The 16,871-nt window shown below is 54.8% G+C and overlaps 1 protein-coding gene across 1 annotated transcript in view; it reads left to right on the top strand.

Moving 5' to 3' along the window:
• Nucleotides 1–16,871, top strand: part of PXDN (peroxidasin) — an 80,240-nt gene that overhangs the window by 28,754 nt on the left and 34,615 nt on the right. Inside the window, exons 4-8 of the mRNA XM_047845107.1 lie at nt 8,366–8,437; nt 9,220–9,291; nt 13,341–13,412; nt 16,094–16,165; nt 16,526–16,597. Coding sequence (XP_047701063.1) covers nt 8,366–8,437; nt 9,220–9,291; nt 13,341–13,412; nt 16,094–16,165; nt 16,526–16,597 — 360 coding nt within the window. The remainder of the gene's footprint in view (nt 1–8,365; nt 8,438–9,219; nt 9,292–13,340; nt 13,413–16,093; nt 16,166–16,525; nt 16,598–16,871) is intronic.

The following is a 16,871-nucleotide window of genomic DNA, read 5'->3' on the forward strand; positions in this document are numbered from 1 at the left end:
AACAGGATGAAGTTTGTGTAACTTCTGGCTGTGAGTCATGCTTCAGAATCCTGCCGGTGGCTCCCAGTGAGGGAGAGGGGACAGACACACGGAGTCTGTCCCTGAGCCTCCTTTAGGGATGCTGTTCACTTACGCTTAGGAGCCTGACACGTGAGAGGATCTGTGTGAAAAATTTTGCCTTCGTCTTGTGTCAGTAAAGTCTCATCTCTCCCGGACGGTTGGCTAAGGAAGTTTTTGGGGCTCGGGCATGCTGTGCCAGATCTGACCTTGGCTTTGCCTGCCTTCGGGGTGCTTAGAGCCAAGCCCGCCTCTGACCTCCGGCCTCTGCTCCTGAGCCTGGTTCTTTCTCTGCCTTTCTCCCCTCTTCCCTGTGACCTCAGGCACGTTCGTGGCTTGTGTTTTGTGTACTTTCATGCTGTGAGAAAGGAAGATTAGGATGGGAACAAACAAAAACGAATTTGTCATTGTGTGTAAACGTTTCGTGACTTCCAACCGTGACTCCTGTTTTTTCAAATCTACTCTGTAAATACCAAATTAATTTTTTTTTTTTAAAGTCAGCTGCAGAAGCAGTGCCAACTGCTTGTCCTCCTGTCCCGTGGCGTCCCCTCCTGTTCGGGACATGCAGTTGCCCTCGGCAGTTCTGTCTCCAGGCTAATGCCGTTCAGCCCTCTCTCCACCCCATGCCCGAGGTGTTCTCAGACGTTCTCAGACGTCCACGTGATCCTGCCTTCTTTCCACTCCAAACCTCCCTAGTCTCCACTTCAAGAGAAGCCAGAGCCCCACTCCTGGCCTCCTGGAGCCCGGCCCGAGGCAGCACAGCGTCACGTTGGGAGCACAGTCCGTGCCCAGGTCTCTCTCTCAGCAGGTCACAGGCTAGGCCATGACGCCAGGCAGCCGTGGTGGAAGTGACCAGCCCTTAGCAGGTGCGCAGGGACATCAGCTGTTAGCCCACGTCCCAGCAGAACCGCCCGTGGGAGTCTGGTTCACAAACACCTTTGCAAGAATCCGGGACGATTCTTGCAAAGGCACGCTTACCACGTGCATGCGTGGGGCCAGCTCGGACATCCCCCTGAATCTGCCCTCTCGGTCAGCAAACCACGGAGTGTGCCCGCCCCCCGCCCAAGACCAAGCCCTCCCAGGGCAAGCCCGACTCCCCAGCCTTGCTGGAGCTCTGACCCACTGCTCCACGTGCGCGGCCCCTGTCCCGTAGACCCCGTGCACCGTGTATGGTGCAAGCGTCCTAGCTCGCGGCCTCTCAGGCCTGCCTCCCTCGGCAGGGTGATTGTCAGTGTGGCCTCAGCGCCCCAGTGTTGGCATCACCAGGGGAATTTATAGGCAGTCAGTTCTGATGGGCAAACACTAGCCAAGGGCCAGCTCGCTCCCGGTCAGAGAGCAGGGTGCACTCGCTAATGACCTGGGGACCCTAACGAAGCATATTGGGAAACATGGTGGCCTGGAGAGGAGATTCTGGCCAAGTGGGGCCCGGGCAGTATGGGGCACTCTGGGCCGTGCCTCCTAACTTGGTGTCAGGAAGGACAGGCTGTGATTCGGACAGTAGCCGTCCATGCATCCCACGAGCACTGTGGGAACCCCAGAGAGCTGGTCACTGGAGCAGACAACAATAATACAGGGACAGTCAGTGGAGGGGCGCCTGTGGGCGTGACCCCGTAGGCCTGATGGGGCTCTTGACCCTGACAGCCAGGCACGTCCCGGGCACGCTGAGCTGTCATCATGAGGGACGGCCTTGGGGACTGGAGTGTGTGGCTCATGGAGGCCAAGGGGGACTAGAGGCTGGAGCGGGCTGGGGGAGGGTGGTGTCCTCCAGGAGGACGGCCCAGAGGATGCTTGTGCTCTCAGAAGGGCACAGTGGATCCTCATCTGCAGCCCTGATTGGCCCCGAGCTGTGTGGTGCCTGCGTGGTGGGCGTTTCAAAGCTGTTTCAGCACATTTGTCGTTCAGGACCTCGTTAATAAAGGTGCCTTTCCGAGCTGCCCTTTGTAGTTACGCAGCGCGAACATCCCTGGGCAGGTGGTCTTGGCTTTGACGGCATGAAGCCTGGGGCAAGTTCTCAACTCCGTGTGCGCGTCTGCACGCTCAGAACGCCTGTCCTCACGGTGCTGCAGGAACTGCTAACGGGGCGTGCGCTCCTGCGGGTGCTGTCTGGTCCCGGAGGCCAGGTCCGCTTTCCTGAGCCGGTGGGATGCCCACACAGGAGAGGGCGCGCTGTGTGCCCGGGGTTCTGCAGCAGGGATGGGGGCAGGCACGTGGGCCGGAGGCGTCAGGAGGGACAGACGGCCTGGTGGTGCATCGGAGGCAGGAAGTGAAGGAGATGTGGCGGTCAGCTTCTGGCTCACCTGTCCAGGGAGTGGAGTGTCAGTCAGACTGCGGGAATTGGAGAGGAACCGCGATTTGTGGGAGAAGAAAACGTGCTTTTCTTGAGGACAAGTGAAGTCCACGGTGCCTTGGGGAGTGCGTGGGAGACCCACAGTTCCGTGTGCCCGCAGGCAGAGACGTTCGCACCAAGGCGGGGCCGTAAGTGTCTTATCACCAGGTCATTTACAGACGTTCTTTTTTAAGCAGTCTTGGGAAGACAGAGTAGGCTGTGAGGTGCTCTGATATTTTTAAAGTAAAATGTTAGATTTCTGGGGCGCCTGGGTGGCCCAGTCCGTTAAGCTCCTGACTCTTGATCTCGGCTTAGGTCATGATCTTGTGGTTCATGGGATGGAACCCTGCATCTGGCTGTATGCCGACACACGGAGCCCGCTCTCTCTCTCCCGCTCTCTCTCTCTCTGTATGTCTTCCCGTTCTCTAAATAAATAAACTTAAAAGAAAAGCAGTGCTAGATTCCGAAAACAATAGCTGTGTCGGGTTGGTCGGGGTCACTGTCCACTCAGTCCAGATGCCGGCCCCTCCCCTCCCTGGGGACGCAGGAGGCAGCAGTGGGCGGGTCCCACGGCTCCTTGCAGCAGCGGGCCGGCTTCCCGGGGGCACACTGCCCATCTCAGGGAGAGAGTCCAGCACTTAGAGTTCTGAGTAGAATTGGGGGTGCAGCTAGACTCACGATGGCTCGACACAGTTTTCCGACTCATGATCGTGCCAAAGCTGTACGCGCTCAGGAGAAACTGTACTTGGGATTTGGATTTTGGCCTTTCCCCAAAAGGCGGTACTGGGTACTGGGTAGGATCCCCTCTGATGCGGGACAGGGGTCTGCAGCGGATAACCCTGCCCCCACACGGCCACCTGTGTGTCACTTGCTCAGTAGATCACAGGAGCTGTTCAGCACTCTTCTGGGATGTGCTGTGTGTGAGGTGGTTTTGCTCAACTGTAGGTTCACGGAGCATCTGAGCGGGTTGGGGTGGGCTGGGTGTAGGCTCTGGGGAAGACTCCGTGTGCCATGCCCTCTAGGTACTCAGTTTCTGATTTCTGTTTTTTTCTGCTGGGCTTTGCTTCATCAGTAGTTTGCAGTAATGGAAACATTAAAACAAATCACCTAGCCCTTGGCACTTGTGAACTTAGACTTGGTTAGCCTTTTTCCTATAAAGTGTAAATGGACTTCTGGTTTTGAGGGTCTGGCTCACAAAATTGCACTGATTTCCAGGGCTGTTCCAGGCCCTTCTGCCACCGAGGGGGCTTCTGTGGCCCTGCACTTCCCCGAGGAGGCCGGAGGGGGCAGCACTTTGCATTACTTTTGAGGAGCTCCTGAACGCGGGTGCCATGGGGCGGGGGCATCCTGTGAACCCCTTCACCTTCTCAGAGCGGGGCGGGAGCGTTGGCGGCACAGATCGGAACCCTGAGCGGATTCGGAGTTCACCCCTAGCCCTGCTGCTTGCGACTGAGCGACTTGGGGCACCTTGCCAGACCTTCCTGCCTCTGAATCTTTGTTTGCCAAATGCAGGGATTTCTTCTAACCTGTCGTGAATTCTCCTCCTTCCTAAAACCACCCACCATTCCCAGGCCCTAACTTGTCGGTGGCAGACGCGGTGGACGTGGACCGTGGTGCTGTCCATGATCTTGCCCCGAACTCCTAGTTTCTGGGAGCCCGTGAGAGGCTCCCTTGCATCACCCTGAGACTCTCTACCATGGGGACTGCTTAATTCAGAGACTGGTGCCTAATGAGTACTTAGCGCGTTCAGCGGATGAGTCTGGGAAATCTGTCAGAACCATGGGTGATGGTCTCCGTGGACGTCTACAAAGGGCTTTACGGTCTCGGGAGCACTTTCCACAGACATGGTCTCCTGCCGTCCTTGATCGTGTGCCGAGTGGCGTTTAATTTTTAAGGTTTAGGACTTTTGCTTCCTGTTAGGATTATTTGTGGAAGTACTTAACAATGATTGTAAAAATAGTAATTCTACTTGTAAAATAACTGAGCTATAGCTAGGTGTGCAGTGTAGGGTAGGAGTGACCTTCCATGGTCCTATTCTGTGGGGTTAGACATTTTGTCTGCTTGGGCATGTGTAGACGTTATTTCAAGTTAAAAAATGGGGGGGTCATTTAGTATACACTTGGCTCTAACTACTTTTTAATTGGCCTACATTTAACATAAGTTTTATGTCAGCAACCACAAATGGGTTAAAGGATCAGACGTGGAAGACGAGCAGAGGGGACGAGCAGAGACCCAGTGTGCATGTGTGCCTGCACACGTGTGTGCATGTGTATACACGCATGTATACGTGTGCACATATGTGTATGTGTGTGCATGTGTGTACGTATGCGTGCGTGTGCGCATGTATGTGCACAGACGCGTGCATGTACAGATGCTGCTTGTGTGTCCGCACACACTCGCAAACATGCACACACTCACACATGCACACACAGCTGCCTCCCCAACATTACCAAAGAGCAGTGTTCTCAAACTTCACCGTGCGTCTCCTGGGGGGATTATAAAAACTCAGAATTACCAGGCTCCACCCCAGAGTTTCTGATTCTGTAGATTTGGGGTGGGGCCCAGAATTGGCTGTTCCGGCAAGTTCCCAGGAGATGCTGCTGATCAGGGGACCCCCCTGAGAACATTGCTTAAGAGAATCCTCACTGTTCCTAATTAATAAGTCCCTCCTGAGACTTCCTACAGAGCGGGAATCGATTCAGGTGAAACACAGCCTCTGATTTGCAGTTATGACTTTGGATTTGGGGTTCGTATTTGAAGCCCATGGCATCTTGGTTCCCTGCACCCGTCTCTCCGGGCTGGGGCTGCACAGCCTCTGACCGTCCCTCCTGCCGCTCAGAGGCTGACCGAGAGTCTCTGTGCGTCATGTGCGAGGGTACAGACACTGTCCTCTCTCCATCACACTGTGTGCTTTCTGGTGTCCTGCCCGCAAGCTCGCCCCGTTTTCTGCCGTATTCAGGATGTCATTAAGTCTGTGCAAGGACTTCCCATTTTAGCAGTTACGACTTCCAGTTCCAGAATCTCAGTTTAGTTCCTTTTATTGTTTTTATGCCTCTGCTCCTGTTGGGGGGGGGGGCCTCTCTATGCCCTCTCCCTGGCTGCATGGGCATGTGGTTTTTCTCCAGCCGTCTGCTGGGAGCACAGGTGGCTGGCCTGACTGCCGGAAAATAGGCTGTGCAATAAGATGTGGTCACGTGTGTAAGTTTAAATGTTCTAGCAGTTTCATTAAAAATTAGAGAGAAACGGGTACCTGGGTGGCTCAGTCGGTTGAGCGTCCGACTTTGGCTCAGGCCATGGCCTCACAGTCCGTGAGTTCGGGCCCCGCGTCGGGCTCTGTGCTGACAACTCAGAGCCTGGAGCCTGCTTCAGATTCTGTGTCTCCCTCTCTGCCCCTCCCCTGCTCATGCTCTGTCTCTCAAAAATAAAGAAATGTTGAAAAAAATTAAAAAAAAATTAGAAACCGGGTAATTTTACTGAGTTTATTAACTATAACAAACATGTTCATGTTTCAGCACGTAATCAGTGTGCACTGATCTCCACTTCCCCCGGAGTCCTCTAGATCTGGTTCGGGTCTTCCCCGGACCTAGGCCTCTGTTAGGACCGGCCATGCTCGGGCACTCAGAGCCGGGTGCGCGGTGGCCGCCGTGTGGGGGCCCCTCTGTCCGTCCATCCGGCCGAGGCTCCTGGTACCGGCCTCACACCTGCCGGCGGATGTCATGTGGGGCTCCCTCCCCCCAACCTGAGCGGGCGGGCGTCACCGTGTCGTGAGGGTGTCCAGTCCTGGGTCCCCGAGCGGTTTGCCCCCAGTGATTGCCCGCCCTGCTCTGCCATCGTAGGGGAGCCGGCCTCAAAAGCTGCATGGCTCTGGCCCCTGTCCTTCTGCCCACCTGAGGGCCGGCTTCGTGGTCTGCGGCCGTCCCCACCGGTTCGCCGCAGTGTTTGCCCATGGCAGTCCCCATTCCAGGGGGACCTGTTCCCCGTGTTGCTCCAGGGTCATCTGTCCGAACCCTGTGAAACCCTGCCTTTGCTCTGTGCCAGGAGGGAGCTTCCAGATCACCCGTGTTTACGCTAAACAGTAACCAGCCAGGTGTCCTCATTAACCGCGGCCCCACATTTCACCGGGATGTGGAGGGGAGTCAGGGAAGCCGGCCCCAGAGACGCCCCCCGGCCCCGGTTCCCTCCCTGCTCTCCCCGCAGGGCCTGGCCTCAGTGTCCTTGTGCCTGAACCACTTACAGTGTTCTGAATGTGGGTGTAGATGAATTCTTGCCGTATTTCAAAGCAACAGGTCAGCTCCGGCCAGCCGCGTTCCCCGGAGAGCACGCGGGCCGACACCGGGATCCGGAGAGCACACGGGGTGGTGGTCAGGCTGGCGGCTCAGGGCCGTGGCGACCAGCACCCGGGGCCTCCCCTTCTCGAGAACCCGCCCAGAGCGAGGAAGCAGGTGCCCCACTGTTCACTCCTAAGTGCTCAGATTTCATTTTAGCCACTTACGTACTTCCTGAGAAGTTTTTTATTGCAGCATAAACCAGAACCCATTCCGTAAGTCATTACAACTATTGAATTGGCCCCAAATACCCGATTCCTGAAAAGTCCGTGAACGTGAGAACTCCGTACACGTCATGAGAGGAGCATCGTTCCTGAGTTGACCACATGCTGCCCAGGAGCCCCGTGTCTGTTTCCTGGGGCGGCCTGCACAGACGGAGCTCAGACGGGAATCCACGTGTTCCCAGCTGGAGGCGCCTTTCCACAACCAAGGGTCACGCTCCTTCGAGGGCGGTCCGCTCTGTGTCCCAGCTGCCGGCTCGCAGTGGTCCTGGGTGATGGTTGACATGTGGCAGGATGACAGCCGTCTTCACACGGCGCTGTCCCCGTCGTCCAGATTTCCCTCTTCTTTGAGGACGTGAGTCATGCTGGAGTGGGGCCACCCTCGTCGCCTCTGTAAAGACCCTGTTTCCCAATAAGGTCGGTTCCGTGGCCCTGGAGTCAGACCTCAAGGTGCTAATGGCAGGGCCCCAACTCATCCCGTGATAATCCAGCAGCACCGAGTCACAAGGGGTTGGGCCTGTGCCCAAGGAATCTTGATTTTTCTGACTCTTCGAGGAGGAAAGTCGTGTTTCATTTGCTTCTCAGTGACTTTCATTCACGTTAAATTTATAGGTTTTAATTGGGGCTGGGAAGGGGTAAAAATGGACCCTGCCGTGTGCCTTTTGCCCCCGAGCTCATGGCCCCGGGCCGAGCGCCTCCCCGGGTCCACGGAGCACACACTCCACCAGCTGCCCGGCGCCTCCGCCACTGGGCCACCGGCAACAGACAGCTCCAGCCCTGGGCGCCACGGTCCTGCCCTCTGGTCTCACCTGGGCTGCCCAGGTCATCCCTCTGTCCCTGAAAAGTCAGTAACTGCTCTCCCAACACACATCTGAGTGTTGAGAAGACGTAGGGGGAGTACTGAGTTCGGATCCACGCGCAGGATGGATGGATCTCCCAGCTCACGATGAGCTTCTCAGTTTCACTCTCTACTTCTCACCGAGAGAACACTGAAGGCGCTTGGCGGATAAACCACCGCACTCCAGCTCCGGAAATTGTTGGAAGGCGGTGCTGCAGCTCTGGACCCTCCCATGGCCAGCGACTCCTGTTGAGTCCGTGCAGGGCAGTCCCGCTCTGGTTTGGGAGGACCTGGTGACGTTAGGTTTTCCAGCGAGTGGCAGGAGGTGGGCGTCTGGTTAGTTAGAGAAGTGTTTGTCTCTCCAGGATCGTTGTTTAAACCAACTTGTGTCCTGGGAAAGCGCCGCTCTCGTTCAGATCAATACTCACTGATTCGTTGAGCCTCAGAGAGGAGGCACTTGGCCCAAGGAAGGAGCTGGGCTGCAAGGTTTAATTCCTGAGGTGCCTCGTCGTGGTGTTGAATCTGGGTGAGATGATGGCTCATCACTAGCGGTGACTGCGCACTTCTGTGTCTAAACACATCTCTTGTTTGTTTTCAGGGATCTGCGCTTTAACAGAATCCGGGAGATCCAGCCCGGGGCATTCAAGAGGCTGAGAAACTTGAATACGTTGTAAGTCCAAACGCTCTGTTGGGACCCCGTGGGAAAAAGTGTAGAAATCATCTCAGCTTTCACCTGCGGGTGGAGCTCAACCACAGCGGTCAGCCCCGATGATCCGTGGTCGGGGGTGTGGATCGGGAGAGTGGACATGGAGCCCTAGTGGAGAACATGTGCATTGAGACGCCAGGCCTGTGGGTCCGTGCTCGGCGGCCGTGCTGTCTTGTCTGACATCCGTGACCTGTGTGGGTCCCTCATAAATGGGTGTGACCCGGACCTACGGCCACGGGCACCTCCTCTTCCTATGAATGACTCAGCCCCTGGCTGGGCCAGACCCCTTCACCTGCCCTATTCACATGCCCCCCTCACAAGGGGGAGGGGAAGGTGCTTCTCCCGAGCTAGCTGGGCCCAGGATGGGAGCCTGGGGGGGCGGCCAACCCCCCCCCCCCCCCGGTGGGACCGCCCTGCACGTCCACACTGGCCTTGCAGTCGGCTGAGGTGGATAGTGTGACAGTCAGTGGGACAGACAGATACCCTTTCCGTCAGAGGGGAGCTTGGCCTGTGTGCCCGGGGGGCGGGAACGGCGTGCCGTGACAGGGACACCCATGCACTGAGGAAACTTGTGATCAGAGGGCAAGACTGAAATGCTGTTTGTCATGGACACAAGCAGCCAAGCCAGTGTAGGCGCCGAGCTCCGCAGCGGAGTCCTGCTATGACCCTTTGCAAGCGGAAGGAACGTTTCCCACAGCACGGTGCAGTGGTGGTGTTTTAATTCTTCCCGAACTTTGGTTTCATAGGCTTCTCAACAACAATCAAATCAAGAGCATACCCAGCGGATCATTTGAAGACTTGGAGAATTTAAAATATCTGTAAGTTAACCATCCGTTCTTTACCCTTCAGAAAGCTTATGTTGTCGGTATACAGACTAATCATTGAGCGAAATGTTACGCTGCTTGCGAATTATTGCAGATACACCCATCTCTTAGGCTTTATTTTCAGAAGGTAGTGAATCTTCGGGTGGGATTTTTAAAATGAGCTCTTGTCAGTATGAAGTGCTGTGTTGCATGAGGCTCGGTGAGTAAAGTCCGCGAGTGAGGTTAAAAGTCACAGCCCTGCAGAGTCCCGTGGGAACAGTAACTCTGCTTGTCTGTGACTCATGGTCCCTCGCCAGCGTGAATGGCTGACAGGTGGTCTGTGAGAGAGAAGCTTGGAGAGCAGTCTCAAGCTGCCTGTCCAGCTGTGGGCAAGTGTGGGAAGCAGATGACAAATGCCACTGGAATGTCACTAGTTTCGGCTAATTTTCCCCAGCTTCCTCCAAGTGATTGCACCTCTTAGTTTTCTGCAGTAAAATCGTAGTTTACTTTTCGGAGTTGACTTTCGGTAACTTATGTATTAGAATTTAAAACATTTGCCTGTTGAAGCCAGTTTTGCAGGTTAGAAAGTGGCCTCACTGGCAGGTGCAGGCCTGCTACGTTGCAGGCACTTAATTTAAGACCGGAAGGCATTAAAGACACATTCCAGTCGCATTCCTGGTTGTAGAGAAAAGTACGTGTCGTGTATGTGTTATTCTTACTTTTTAAAAAAAAATTTTTTTTTCAACGTTTATTTATTTTTGGGACAGAGAGACAGAGCATGAACGGGGGAGGGGCAGAGAGAGAGGGAGACACAGAATCGGAAACAGGCTCCAGGCTCCGAGCCATCAGCCCAGAGCCTGACGCGGGGCTCGCCTCCTGACGCGGGGCGAGATCGTGACCTGGCTGAAGTCGGACGCTTAACCGACTGCGCCACCCAGGCGCCCCAATGTTATTCTTACTTTTAAGACTTAGATGGCATTTCCAGATAGAAGCATTAAAAAAATGTTTTTTTAACGTTTATTCATTTTTGAGAGACAGAGACAGAGTTCAAGGGAGGGAGGAGCAGAGAGAGAGAGGGGGACACAGAATCTGAACCAGGCTCCAGGCTCCGAGCTGTCAGCACAGAGCCCGACACAGGGCTTGAACCCACGGACCTCGAGATCGTGACCTGAGCTGAAGTCGGACGCTCAACTGACTGAGCCACCCAGGCGTCCCTCTTTCTGTCTTTTCTTTTTTCCTTTTTTTTAATGTTTATTCAGTTTTGAGAGACAGAGAGTGAGTGGGGGAGGGGCAGAGAGCGAGGGAGACACAGAATCCAAAGCAGGCTCCAGGCTCTGAGCTGTCAGCACAGAGCCCGACGCAGGGCTCAAACTCACTGTCTGCCATATTATGACCTGAGCCAAAGTCAGACGTTTAACCAACTGAGCCCCCCAGGAGCCCCAAGGTAGAACTATTTTAATGAGGGATTTGTATCACTGACTTGTTTTGGAAATTTATATCATAAGTGAACCTAAACATCTAGACGTTATGTTGATTTTTTAAAACAAAGTCACATTATTGGTGTTGATGTATATTTGGAAGCCTGTTTGATTTTGGATAACGTCACTGCAGCGATCACATTAACTCTGCTTACAGAAATACGTATTCCTCAGTGAAGGTAAATGAAAGGGTTAGGTACAAATATTTTCCATCACAGTTGGCATAGTGTGTTGCTTTTTAGAACAGGACAGGACAGAATAGACTAGAATAATGTATGAACATTATTAAGCCTTGTTGCTCATTTTAAAAATGAGGGAAAGGCCTTCTGTTATGTATTTATTTATTTTAAGTGCTATGCAAGTTCCAGAAGGAAGGTTTTGGTTTCTGACAAAAGTAGGTTCGGTCAGCTGATGGCCAGCATCCATAGTGTGTGTATGTGTGTGTGTTACTTTTATTTTCTATTTTGTAATATTGTGCTTTGGGATTGAATTAATTAGGAGCAAGTTATCATTCACTGTGCAGACGTATTTAGTGTTACAGTTTGGGGGACACTTTGGTTCTCACTTACAAGGATATTTTAAAGTAACGCTTGAGGAGCCCCGTCTGCTGGCTCACTCCCCATCAAGGCACCTGCTCTCCAGCCTCGCCCCGCTCTGTGGCTGGCCTGGCGGAAGGCGCCCCAGTCACTGGGGAGGGCTTGGGGCAGGGTCCCTGGTGAGGAGGGACCCCACCTGCCCATCTGATCCCCGCCTGGGCAGGAGAGTGCGCTCCCACAGGCACCGCTGAGGACACTGTGCAATTTCAGTACCGGGGAGCTGTTCTGAAGTTAACCGGTTATTTCCGCCTTTACACGTAGTCAGTGGTTTCAGACGTTGAGTATTAGTGGCCTGTGTAAGGCCTAACCCTCCCCTCACTGGTATTTCCGGATGAAGCTGGGCAAGAACTCGTGCTCCAGGCGACTCTGACTCTGTGTGGACTCATCTGTACGCGGCCCGTTACTGGAGGCGACCAGCACCCACTTACTCCCGTGGAGCCCACGTGTCCTCGCAGACGCACACTCGTCCACAGTAGTTCGGTTCAGTCCTTGCAAAGTGACCCAGCACCAGGGGCTTGTTTTCGCCTTCTTTTGAAGAAATGAGCCCAGAAACCCCCGTCCGGAAGTAGAAGGGAGAGTAGCGCCTGCCAGGACCCTAGTGGCCGCGGGTGAGGCCATCTTCTGTCGGCTTCCCATGTATCCGTTCACTCCCAGTGATCCTGAAGTGCTGTGGTGTCCATTTACATCGGAAGAAACTGAGGCGGAGGAAGGTTGCCAGCTCGTTCACGACCACACAGCTAGCGAGTGGAGGTTGACAGAGTGGCCGCTGGCCAGGCCTCTGTGGCGGGCGCTGGGCTCTGCACGGGTGGGCGAGCTCTGCCTGGTCTCTGGGGTCGCCTCGGCACATTTGCCCAGACGGAGAAGTGGGAGCCGCTTAGCTGGATGGTTCGAGGTAGCCCTGCACCAAAAACCACGAAACCCAGTGCAGTAAGACGCACGGTCCTTTGCAGATGAAATACACAGTGTCACAGGCGTTAGGACAAACGTGTTCTTGGGGGGACGAAAGGGCGAAAGCCTAGCCCCCAGGTAACCAATGTGCAGGGAGGGCCTTACCGCGGTCCCAGGCTGGCGCCTGTGTGTGCTGACCGGTCGCTGGGCGTCCACAGCAGGCAGAGGCACCCAGGGCGCCAGCCTCTTTGTCTAATGCTGAGATCACCTCGTATTCACCATGGCCCTTCAGGGCTCATGAGGACGGTACCGGGGGCCAGTCATGTCCTCAGAACCGGGGCCCTTTGGGGACGGTCCTCACCCCTGGCAGGTCCGTTCAGGATGTGGCGGACTCTGCGAAGGGCCATCCGGCGTCTGTGGTGGCTCCCCGCCTCTGCCGTGTGGCCCCCCCCACCAGCCGTAGGCTAACAAAACCGGGCCGTGTCCCGTGTCCTTACGGACTCTGAAATTCACACTTTACATACTTTTCCTGTGTCGTGAGGTGTTAATGTTCTTCTGAAATTTTCAACCAGTTAAAAATGTAAAACCCATTCTTAGCTTGCAGACCATCTCAAAACAGGCGGTGAGCCAATTCTGTGACTCTTCTGACATGCCGGCAGGGGACCCTGGTGGGGGAGGTCTGCAGGGCACATGCAGGGTGCGAACTGTCCGCTCCCCAAATTGTTTCCGGGTCTCTCAAAATGCCGCAGTTACAGCGTCTTATGATCAACGCATACTACATGTTTGTGGGGAAATGCTTTTATTCCCTTCGAGCTTTGAAGCGAGCGTACTGGGAACGAGTCGCAAGCCACGCTCCCAGAACCAGGGACTGGTCCGAAGACAGAGCGGTGGTCAGCGGCGTCCCGTGTGTGGCCACTGTCCTTTGGGGACGGGCAGGGGGCCCTCCAGGAGGGTGACCGCGCGGCCGTGCCAATGTGTCGTCCGTATTCTAATGCAGTCGTTAATTTTAAAACCCTCTCCATGTGTCGACGTAATTCTTCTTTCCACCCGGAGCTAGGGTGTCTCGTGTGTGTGCTAACCCTCCCCCCGTTTCTTGTTTCAGCTATTTGTACAAGAATGAGATCCAGTCAATTGACAGGCAAGCGTTTCAGGGACTTGCCTCTCTAGAGCAACTGTAAGTGTCCCTCTCCTGCGCCTGGCTGCCTTGGATGTCACCTGCCTTCTTGCCTCTCGTAGGGAAGATGAACTAAGTTTGCTGTCTGCACGATGCATGTCTGTACTAACGGGGCGTAGGGCGTGTGTGCATGCCGCTTGGAGAAGCAGCGGTTGACTCGTTACTCCTCTGTCTGTCTGACCCCCACCCACCCGGTCCCGGACGGCACCGGTTTCTGCCCAAGAGCAGCCGGGTGCTGAGACCCGTGATGCAGAGATCAGCGAGAGCCAGCGGCCCCTGTCTTCATGGTGCTCCCGAGTTAAGGGACAGGCTCGCACACAAGTGAAGGGCCTTCGGGGAGAGGCACCCAGGGCGCCGCGGGGCCGGCAGGTGGTTTTTATCTCCCGCCGGTTCCTTTTGTGACTCTGCGCACGTGCAGCTTCCTGCGTTTATGACGTCATGATTTCGGAGAAAATAAACTTTTTCACGTGGTTCTAGTTAGCGTGTGTGGATGTCGTTTCCGTGGCCGCACAAGAAGTCCTCCATTGCTGTGAAGTCAGCACGTTCATTTCTAAGTAGAATTTCAGGCAGCGGGAGTCTCTTTCTGGTTTGTTTGTTTGACTTTTCGGCTGTGGAGCTGGAACAACTTGGAGGATTCCAGAACTGCCCGCAGTTTAGTCGCACAGCCGGACGGGGCCGGTTGCTGTAACAGGGGGTCTGCCCCCGGCCGCCCGCGCGTGTGCGTGTTTCCTCGGCCGGCCGGGCGCAGAGCCTGCACGGGGATCCCCGGCAGGACTGGGGCGCGGGCACCCCGAAAACAGTGCCTCAGGGCACACACGGTGCTCGTGTGTCGAGGCCCTTTTGATTCGGGAGGGACCTGCATTCCTCAGCTCACTGCGCGTGGCTTGTGATGTCAGGGAGGGAAGGGGTCGTACGGAAGTGTTTGTGTAATCTTCGCTTCAGAGAGAAAGGGACAAAAAGTTCAGAGCTTTGCAGAAACACACGGAAGTGTCTGGAAAACGTCCAGGTGGAGGAGAGTTTACGAAGGGACACACTCCCCCCCGGGACGGGGCAGTGAGATCATCGTAGCCGACACCTAGAAAATCGCGTCTGATTTAAACGTGCTGGAAAGTTGAAGCAGGTGGAGCTCACCCTGACAGCGGGGGGCGGGGAGGCCAGCTACTTTCCAGGAAGAAAGGGGCAAAGTCTGGGGGAAGTGAGGCTTACTGGACCAGGAGCCCCGAGCAGGGTCTCTAACCAACCTGCTGGAGACGGTGGATCCTGGGTCCGGATGCCTCCAGGAGCCCCTCCACACCCCTGGGACGAGCCCGGGGCCGCCGGAGTCTGCTGAGCTTCTGCCCAGCGGGTTTCTGGGAGGCCCGCATCGTGTGTGGTGAACGCGTGTGGCCAGACGCAGAGAGCGTAGATGGGGTTGGGGCTCACGGCCGTCTTGGGGCCGTGGGAGGGGGGTGGCCCCCAGGCCGCCCGGAGCCCCGGGGAGTCTCTCCTGCCTCCTCCACCTCCTCCCTGGGTGCCTCCCCTAGGACTCCCCCTGCCTGCCGATGGGGGTCCCCTCCAGGAGCCTCCTGTGATGGCTGCTGACTGTGGATTTTCTCCCCGTGTCCCCTCTGTTCCCTGCTCGTGGGCTTCCCACCCTGGTGTGCGGGGCGATGGGCAGGGACCTGTCTGCGGGTGTCACGGAGGCGCGGGAGGTGGATCTGGCAATGACCTGAGACTTGGCGGGGGGTGGGGGGGTGGGGGACACCGTGCACCCTCCCAGGGAGCCAAGGACAGGAACAGAGGGCAAGGGAGGACAACTGAACTCTGGTGACCCAAGTTATGGTACTTTGAAAGTTAGTGGAGGTCTCCGAGTGATCTGGGTGCGTTTCCAGAGTGCTTTCTGGCGTTGGGGTTTGGGGTGAAGCCTGTAGCTGCTGGGCCCAGCGTCCCCTCCCAGAGTCAGCCTGTGTGAAGGCGGGGACCCCCCTCTTCCTCGTGTGGGTGGGGGGCTTGCGGCAGGAGCACCCCGTCCTAAGACCACTTCTGGTGTTTTTCTTAAGGGGAAACACACCAATTTCCAAAGTGAGAAAAGCAGTAATTGAGGAAAATGAGGAGAAATTAGTTGTGGTAAAAAATGTGTAAATTATGGAAAGTTAAGGGGACATAGTAAATGAAATATAAATGCTGGATATTCTGTGTAATTAGCACATTATCTTACTAAGCCTGGTGCTGTGTTATTTTTCCTGTAGTTCTTTCCAGAGCTGACGGTATGCTCACCCCCACATTAACGTATACGCGTATCCTCCCCTAAATTCCCATATAGACTAGAAGGTTTGAATGACGGCGTGCACCTACTTACATGCAATTGAGAATATTTTGGCTTTTTTCCTGCGAAGGTCCGTGTGCTTTGCAAGCAGGTCCCCGGGCTAAGCAGCCAGGCCCCAGGCCTGAAGGGGACTTGGTCAGAGTCCCTGCTGTCTGTCTTACAGTCTGTGCCCAGTTTTTAATTGTATTTCATCTTACTCTGTGATTACTTCACGTGTTTTCTGCACAGTGTAGGAAATCTAGAGAGTTACCTGTTGACATGCGAATTTGAAATGACTTAGGAACCATTTTTTTGAGCAGAAAATCTAGATCAGCAAAAGTAAAATTGTTTACAATGTTTCCTTTCTCTTTTTCCTTTTTTAAAAAAACTTGTCTAGATACCTGCACTTTAATCAGATAGAAACTTTGGACCCAGAGTCATTCCAACATTTGCCGAAGCTGGAAAGGCTGTAAGTTGATTTCGCCTTGCCCTCCCGTCTTCCCGCTGGTCCCCGGGGGCCGCGTGCCATCAGGTTCTGTGATGGAAACGGGGCCACTGCCTGTCCAGACACCTGAGCAAATCTCTGTTTCTTATCTAACAGTTCAGAAGCGGGACTTACAATTTTCTCTTTATTTGGAGGTGGTGATAAAATAGAAAAACAAATCGAATTATTTTCTGAACTAAATATTGTTCTCAAGTTCATTTGTATCCCATAAACGCAGTCGCTGAGGTATTGTTTACAACTCACTTGCTTGACTGCTTGCACTCTTTTCTACACGTGTAAGAAGCGTTTTTAAAAGTTGGTTTGTGGTTTTCTCTCTTTCAACAGATTTTTACATAACAACCGAATCACACATTTGGTTCCAGGAACATTCAGTCACTTGGAATCCATGAAGAGACTGTAAGTGTGTCTTTACAGAAGCTGATTGATTCCCTGCCATTGGCCGGGTCCTGAGCCAGGTCCTGAGCCGGGTCCTGTGCCAGGGGCTGGGGGTATGTCACATGCAGAAAAGCACAGGGACACCCAGAGGGCACAGTCAACCCTCCCGGTGGGCACAGCCGAGAGCCCCCGGGACTCCGGGGGTGTGCCAGCAGGTTGACCCCTTCAGAGGCAAACAAGACATGTTTTCAACATTTTTTATTTATTTTTGGGACAGAGAGAGACAGAGCATGAA

This window comes from Prionailurus viverrinus, unplaced genomic scaffold, assembly GCF_022837055.1.
Source record: "Prionailurus viverrinus isolate Anna unplaced genomic scaffold, UM_Priviv_1.0 scaffold_33, whole genome shotgun sequence".
Taxonomy (NCBI): Eukaryota; Metazoa; Chordata; class Mammalia; order Carnivora; family Felidae; genus Prionailurus; species Prionailurus viverrinus.